The 9,377-nt window shown below is 26.0% G+C and overlaps 1 protein-coding gene across 1 annotated transcript; it reads left to right on the forward strand.

Annotated features, from left to right (window-relative positions):
- The first annotated feature begins 4,958 nt into the window (after positions 1 to 4,958).
- LOC100166095 (coenzyme Q-binding protein COQ10 homolog B, mitochondrial-like) lies at positions 4,959 to 7,931 on the forward strand. The gene is given in 3 exon segments (NM_001246147.1): positions 4,959 to 5,158; positions 6,809 to 6,985; positions 7,056 to 7,931. Coding segments are annotated over 3 exon segments (681 nt in total). The 5' UTR covers positions 4,959 to 5,093; the 3' UTR covers positions 7,495 to 7,931.
- Positions 7,932 to 9,377: the final 1,446 nt, after the last annotated feature.

Genomic DNA, 9,377 nt, shown 5'->3' on the forward strand with positions numbered 1-9,377 from the left:
CCCCCCCCCACCCCGTAACTACGCCACTGAGGACACTGACACATTATATGTCTGTATACAAAATATACTTATATTAGTATAACTAAGATCTAATTACAATGTTATTCAGCAAAAGGTTTCAATAAAATAAATTTACCCCTGGATGTTCTATCCCTTATGGATATATGTTTTCCATAGCCGGAGTTCTTATTGCAAGAGACTTATAATTTTATATCAATAGAAATACACATTAGCTTAACTCCAGTATAATTTACTTAAGTACTCAACTGTACAATCTGAAGATTGTTGTTAATGAATGTTCTTCGAATTGATTTATTGATGTAAAAATATAGTGATGGAGACCAAAAAGCGCGACAACAGTGTGGATCTTTGGGTGGTATAAATTATCGTTATCCACTAATACAGATTGGATGGCATATCATATGAATTTGGGTAAGTAATTTTTCCTTGAGAAGGGCTTGATTTTGAGGAAGAACCTATTTAGTCTGTTGTAATTTTAAAATATTATTCCTGTGTAAGTACCTACACAGGAAAAATGTCTGAAATTGATTTATTTTGCTTATTTTAATGTTTTAAAGAACAGCTATTGTAATGAAGTTTTTCCGTACCAGCTATTATCTAATTTTGTTGATTTTTAGTGCTTTAATAGTCCCCAACCCAGCAGCTAATTGCTAATAGTCAAAGAAATTATTACTTTAATAGCAATATAAATATATCATATAACATACTATTGTAGTAATATGGGCATAGGCGACAGAGTGACGACCACCTTCGTTCACAATCGTTTTTCGTATGCGATGATTTATCATTGATTCAAAATTCAATATCTACATACATTTAACACTAATTGCATTACAATGACTTACTCAATGACGAGATACATTTAACACCTACCTATTGTACAGCAGCGAGAGATTACCAAATATTTTTTAATTAATTATTTTGTGTGTGTCATCGCGCAGAAAAATGCTTCAATCTTCAACATCGGTAGTACTTCCTTGTAGAATATTCAGTATTGGATCAGTTGGTAATACCTAGGTACTTTGAGGGGAAAGAGGAACGGTTCAACGAGGTAAAATAGATAAGCCAGAAATATACGAACATATATTATATTACGCAACACAAGTGTTTGACAAAAATTATATGTTATTTTTTTGTATTTCACTACCGTATTCATTATAGAACGATGCGAAAAAGATCGTGTTATAAATAGCTTGAAAGTTAACCTAAATATTTTTAAAATCACTTAGTGCATAGCAAATAATACACGTATGACGGTGAATAATTTTAAATCATTATATACGATTAATATTTTTTGATAATTACAGCATTATAACTGTATAATCGTTATTTTTCGTTTAAATATCCAATATCATCAAAATTAGATCTTCAAATGTCTAAAAAAAAAAAGAACTTTACAAATATATTTTCGATATTTTTAATATAAATTAATCAATTAATAATTTTACCTAGGTAATAAATGGTTTCATAAAAACATTGACTAGGTATAATATATTGTAATATACCTAATACCTAATCAATGATAATAGGTTTGCAATATTGTATAGGAGGTAATAGTGTAATACTGCAAGCGTATTATAACATTTAAAGTTTTAAACTTAGGGATAATATTTTTCAGCCAAAAAAAATACATACCTATCTACTGTCTTAAAATAAAATGTACCTATCATTGTCAAACCAATAAGTACTTAAGTAAACTACCCTAATTCTATTCAAAATCCAAAATAATAATGGTAATAATAATTTGTAGTTAGTATAGATAGTTACCTCAGTACCTGCTATATTCAATTAGATTCCGAATTATGAAAACTATTACTGAGGTAGGTACCTAACTTCGGTTATAAGATTTTATCATTTATCGTTTTTAGATTCTGAGCGGAGCAATGAATGTATTGATTATACAATGATGTGTGTTTTTTTTAAAAATGTTTTTTGTATCTGTCATCACCTTTTAGGGTGTAAAGAGTAAAAATGCTTAGATTTTCTTCAACTGTATCTTTTCTGATAGGAAAGTGAATCTAGTTGGTACTTTGGGAGGTCAACAATTTCCCAGTAGTTTTCAAAGGCGACGTGAAAAACAAAAAAAAAATTAAGGAAAAACGGAAATGTTTTTTATAAATATCGATAAAATGTTATTTGTTGGTTAAAAAAGCTTGAAAATGTAATAGAAGGTTCCTAATATATTGTTTGAAAGGCAAATAAAAATCCATAGTCACAATTTTTATAAGCATCTAGCATCTAGTTCAAATATTGACAAAATACATAAAAATGACGAAAATTTGCAAATTATTTTGAGTTAGAAATTCATGAAAAATTTTCTTTTTAAATCTAAGATTTTAAAATGTAATACAAGATTCCTCATAAGTTTGTCTACCTTTATCAAAAAAAAAAATGTCTACAAGAAAGTCAAATTAAATTTTTATGAGCGTTTGATATTCACTAGATTATTATCATGTAACGATTTTCTTATTTTATTGTAATTAAGAAACGAATGACTATAGATACTTGAAAATTTCACTGAATGTTTATATTAGCATTTTCTATACACGATAAAATTTTTAAAATAATTTGACTCTTTTTGAGCTGTTTACGGACATAGTCACTAGTCAGTTTTCAATTATTTTAGTTTTTTTTTCTATAAATATCAATACAATTTTATTTGTTGGGTAAAAAAGCGTGAAAATTTAATGCAAGGTTTCTGATATATTTTTACAATAGCAGTTGTAAAGTATTAAAAATATATAGACACAATTTATTTTTATAGCCATTTAAAGTTCGAATTTTGACAAAATATATCCAATGTGAAATTTAATAATTATTTTGTAGTTAAAAATGTATAAAATGTTCCATTTTTATAGCAAAGCATTGAAAATTTAAAACAAGGTTCCACGTAAATAGGTAAATTTATAAATTTCTTTATTCACAATAATATCATCAAATATACTTGTTATTATCATAGGCCGACTGACCGTTTTCGCTCAGAATCGTTTTTCTTATACAATGATAATATTATATCATTGAATTAAAATTTAACACCATCCATTACAGTGACTCGTAATAAAGTAATCTACTGCACAGCAGAGCGACATCCATTTACCCGCCTTTTTTTTTTTTTTTAATATTAACGAAGTTAATGTGTAGGTAAGCTTGCGGATTAAAAAAATATAATAATAATAAAAGTTACTTAGTCAATAATTATAATAATGACCATCCTAATTCTTAAAAGGTGGGCAAGTGGATGTCGTTCTGCTGTATAGTAAATTAGGTACTAGTAGTGGGTCACTGTTTAATGGACGATATTCAATTTGAATTCAATGATATAATATCATTGTATAAGAAAAACGATTCTGAGTGGAGACGATGATATATCAGTCTATATATATAAGACATATTAGGTATATACTGGTATTAAAAAAAAAAAATTGACCTATAATAAATTCCAATTTCCAAATTAATTGTATCACAATATCTATTAGGTACTTATAACAATTTATACATCAACAACAAACCGTGATACTATTATAGATATATATATAATAGTATACAGTGGCGCCTAAGTTTTTAAAATGTGGTCGGGCAATTTTAAAACTTCACGGCCTCAATATCTTAATTATTTAATATAGAGGTACCCTAATATACATTTATTCATAATCACGGTTTAAATATACTCATGCTCATTTTAAAGTTATGAAGTAAATAAAATATGGCCGGCCGGTCACATTTTTTAAAAATGGACTTTGGGGCCACTGATAGTATACTTTAGAAGTTTCAAGTACCCACGAATCACAGCAAAATAACTAAAATAGTTATTCTAGGTTTTTTTAATATTATGTAATTTCGTCCAAATTTGAACTTTATATGACTACAAAAATGAACTGTGCTTATGTATTTTTATATTTTTGGTAACAGAATTAAGTATTTACGTAGAATCTTATTTTAAATTTTCAATCTTCAGATATAAAAGTGGAACATTTTCTAAATTTTTAACTACAAAATAATTTTATAATTTTTGTGATTTTTCCATATTTTGTCAAGATTGGAACCTTAAATACTTATAAAAAAAACTGTGACTAAGGATTTTTAATATTTTTCAAACGTCATTGTAACAACATATTATGAGCTTTGTATTAAAATGTCAAGCTTTTTTACCTAATAAATAAATTTGTATTGCCATTCATAAAAAAAAACCTAAAAAAGTTGGAAACCGAGTAGGTATATGTCCGTAAACAGCTCAAGACAAGTCAAAATGTTTTGAAAAATTGTTCATGTATATAAAATGCTAATATAAACATTCAGTGAAAATTTCATGTATATACGATCATTGTTTTTAGAGTTACACCAAACGACAAAATCAATTTTGTCAAAAACCTAATTTTTATTTTGTTTTTCCGGGCGCTTTTGAAAACTAATGGGAATTTTAAATTTTGACATCCCAAAAGTACCAACTAGATTCACTTTCCCATCGAACAATATACTGAAGTTGAAAATCAAAGCATTATTTTGACTACTAATCGTGTAGGTACATAGACACAAAAATTAAAATTAAAAAATTAAAATACACACATCATTGTAAAATCAATACCTACATTCATCGTTCCACTCAGAATCTAAAATTACCTACCTTCACCAGTTCACCCGTAGTCACGTTTAACATAAAAGTATTAATCAAAATGCTTTATTCAGAAGTTGTGCACTTTAAAAATATATAATTTAATATTATGTACCTAGGCACCTAGGTACCTACTTAAATCTGATTATTGGAACAAAATAATATTGGACATATTGACGTATTCCGTACATATCACTATAATTGTTAGTATCACCTACCATGATAATATCATTATGATTGTTGATGATAAGATATCGCAAAATTGTTTTAGTACCAAAAATTTTATTCTACATTCGCCGACTTAAAATCACAAACCACAGTGACTGTCAGTGGCACAGTCGCTGATAGTACTTAATAAAATTAAAAATTATATAAATTGTTTATTACTCATCGTTGTTTATTAATTACGTAACGTTATGCCAAAGGTTCCTTGTAGTTGATCAATTTTCGTTAGTTTGAAGCCATGTCCAGAGCAACGTTTATGAATTTTAGGCGATTAGCTAATACAGAGGTGTGTTCAAAAAACAGGTAAGCATTTTTTTTATCATTGTAAAATATGATAACTTCTTGTATTTTTAAAATAATTTAAAACATTTATATAATATCCATACAATAAAAAAAGGAAACAAATAATGTGTTAAAATATAAATATTTTGTCCTTGATAGATATATATTTTTATTTTTTTTTTTTATCCATTAGTTATAAGTTAAAATTAGGTTTTTTTCGCCTACTCAATTTTTGCAACACATATATCGAGGTCATGTGCTATAAAAAAATGGCGCTTAGTTAAATTTCACAATTGTTTTTATACAATAGTTTTTATATAAAAAAAAAAAACTATTAAGTAATAATTGGTACACACATTAATTCTATTTTTTCAATTCTTCTATAATAATAATATGTTTATATTATATACATATATATAATCTAAAATACAAAATAAAATAATTTATATTATGAAAGCTGTATTTTTACTGATACATAGGTAGTAGGTATTTGAAAAAAAAATTTATTTAACCTTTGCATTTAATAGCATTTAATATATTTTAATATATTTCATTATTAATAGTTATATATTAAAACAGTAGAAGTAATATATAATTTAGTATTTAGTACCTTGTAGATTAATTAAACATTTGAATATGTTTAATTTTACATTCAAGCCCAGATAGAATCACCGAGTTACCGAGTTTAACTCTGTGGGCTTGGCTATATTTTGGTAGATTTTGTATTCAACTTGCTTGTTCTTACACAATTTAACGGGACAACGGGTTTCAGGCTGGTAAAATTTCTAAAATTCGGTGGACCGGTATTTGCCTTATACGACACTGCACTTATCATATTATGTTATTAATTATTATAATTTAAGGCAACAAGTTGTAGGTGACAAATAGTATTATTTTTTTTTATGATAAACTTTGTTGTAAGCAAAAATCCTGTATAATATGCGTACATTTTTACAATGAAAGGTTAAACATTACTGTATTTTTTTTAAATACTGATTTTTCTAAACAAGAATGTCTAAACTAATTTTTTCGGACCAATACATTGTGACATGGATTTTCCTTTAGAAAATCAAAATAATAGTCTCATTGGAAAGAATGTTTTTCAATATAATGAATTTAAATTTTTAATCATGGAACTTTGATGAATGTGTTATTTTATAAATATTTTTAATATAAGCAAATAAATATATGTTGGTATATAGGATATAGTTAGTAAATAGTAGTCTACTATGAGTACAATAAATCTTAATGTTTATAATTTAAAATAGTAGATACATTTTTAAAATATAATTTTGCTTCCAGAGAAAGACAATTATAGTGTATAACACCTTTTAATAGATAATATCAATCCTAAAACTGAATTGACTTCTTTAGTTGTATAAAATATAAAGATAAATTATTATTTATAAGAATAAAATGATTGATATATATTATATTCACAATATTAATTTAAACTATTTAATAAATAATAATAATTGGTCAAGTTTTCTAAATGTATACATATATATTTTCATATATAATTTATCTTTTGCTTTGTTATATTTAATATTTATAAAATAATATTTTTCATTAGTTTTTGTACCAAGTCTATTATATTTTGTTGTGTTGTTTTTAGTAATATTTAATTTGATATTTCCCTATTAATTTATTTGCATTTTTGTTTGCTTATAGGGAATGGAAACTCATCAGTTTTATGAATGGCAAAGACATTTTCTATTCAACTAGTTGTCTTAAAAAAATAGCAATAAGACCCAAATGTGTGTGTTCCATACATATACGGACATTTATAAATATATTTAATGCTGGAGGAAATAATCAAAAATTGTATAGAGTAAAACAATTGATTGGGTAAATTTTACATAATTTAGAAATGTTTACAATACTTATCTTTTTTACTGATTAAACATATAATTTGTAGGTATTCTCCTGAGCAAATGTTTGATGTGATACAAGATACAGAAAATTACGAAAATTTTTTACCATTTTGTCGAAAATCTATAGACCAAGTTAAAGGAGAGAATCATCGTAAAACTTATTTAGAAATCGGTATTCCACCTATAATAGAAAGTTATGTATCGCATATAACATTTCAACGCCCTCATATGATCAAAGCAGAATGCCGTGATGGGATATTGTTTAATTTTTTAATAACTCAATGGAATTGTGATCCTGGTTTAAAAGAAAATCCAAATACTACTATTATTACTTTTTTTGTGTCTTATGAATTTAAATCACAATTACATTCAGCGATTGCCAATAGGTTTTTTAATGAATTAGTTAAGCAAATGGAACAGGCTTTTTTTACTGAAGCTGGTAAGAGATATGGTAAACCTTGTATAAAAGCCCGAAAATTTTAACTGAAAATTAAAGATGTTGTTTAACGATTTCAAAAGAAGTAACTAATAACTGTACTTTTATGTGAATAACTTTGTTAAAAATTTAGTATTGACTCCTGTTTATATTTATTTTCGAGAGGACTATCCAGAAAATAAATTATGTATACATAGGTAATTGTTATTATTGTTATTTATTAATTAGTAAAGAAATATAAAAAAAATACTAATAATAAGAGTGGAAATCAGTTGTGATATCATTGAAATATTAACATGTTGACGGACAGTAACTGCTATAGTAGTCATACTGATTTAAGTCGTAATATGACCATGACTAGTATATCAGTTTTATATTAAAAGTCGTAAAATGGCAGTTGCGTTTCTTATGGCTTCACCACATTAGAAATTTTCTTTTGTCCTATTGTGACTTACTAACAATTTGGGCAAAAAAAAAAAAAAAATCAAACATATAAAAATCTATGGATTATGCCCATAAATTGGTAGTGACTGCCAAATTACAGTAATTTGCATAACTGCATTAGCAGTCATGTCCGTCAATGTGTTAAAATAAAAATGTATTTTTTTTTACCTTACCATAATATAGGCAACAATATGTATTATAGTTCTGTCTTGTTTTAACTTTTGACCAGTAATATTTTTAATAATTTCTACTTGATGTTGGATGTTATAAAATATTTTATTTTTTTCCATTAGTTTTCATATTTAATTTGTAATAATTGTTATTTTTAAAATGTGAAAAATAATGAACAAAATTGTTAAAATTGATTAAAAATCAGTGGTCTGTAACAATTGTTTTTTAATAAATTATATGTATTATAATATGTTATTTATTCATACAAAAGTATCTAGCATCAAATTTAGTGTAAACACTGCATGTCAATAGATTTTAGTGACATTTAAGACTGTTGAATTATGTTTATCTATTATCTACGTCATAATAATTGAAAATTGTAATTGAGTATCAACTATAATTCGTATGCAAGAAATAATAAATCATTAGTTACATAATAGAGGAATATTATGGATACAAGAATATTATATATTTGTGGTGATTTTACAATCTATCTCATATCTTTGGTACTTGACTTATATATTATATTTAATTATAAATTACACTAACTGTTGATAGTACCTACTATCGATAACATTATTTTTGAACATAATCTACTACAGTTACCCACTAGTTACTATATTATTTAATCATATTTTGTAACTAAGTATGTATATAATATGTATAGTACCTATAATGTAAATTAGATTTTTATCTCTATTTCAGTTATTGTTTTTTGTACATCTTTATTATAATTTAATATCATTATACTAGTAACTGTTAGGGCCGTTGTTACAATGTCCGGTTAAAGTTAACCGGCCGAATTCTGCCGGTAAAAAAATCTGTTATCAGTCGGTTAGCGTTAACCGACACTTTACCGTACATTGTAACAACGGCCCTTAAGGCGCCCGGTGCCAATGTGATTTTGACCTCAAAAATACGGTTTACGGGAATTCCTGCCCTGTAAAGTTAACCAAATTTGATAATTTTTTTTTTTTATTAATAGAGGAGAATATTCTACTTCCGCATCGAACTCTTTTTTTCGATATTTTCATCTCAAACTTAATTATAAGTCTTAAAAAAAAAGACAATTTTTAGCTTTTTTTATAAATTATTTTATACTATTATTTAAAAAAAAATACAAAATCAGAGATCGATGCGGGCTGTCGGAAATCTTCTTCTTCTTTCAGATAAAAAAATACTCATCAAAATCCGACAATTCTATAAAGCTTGAGAGTTATTTCCGTAAAGTAATTTTTTTCGATTTAATACACCCTATCAACCACCCCTAAATAGTTATCGGGTAGTAGATTAGTGGAAAAGTCTTATAATTGAG

This window comes from Acyrthosiphon pisum, chromosome X, assembly GCF_005508785.2.
Source record: "Acyrthosiphon pisum isolate AL4f chromosome X, pea_aphid_22Mar2018_4r6ur, whole genome shotgun sequence".
NCBI classification, from domain to species: Eukaryota; Metazoa; Arthropoda; class Insecta; order Hemiptera; family Aphididae; genus Acyrthosiphon; species Acyrthosiphon pisum.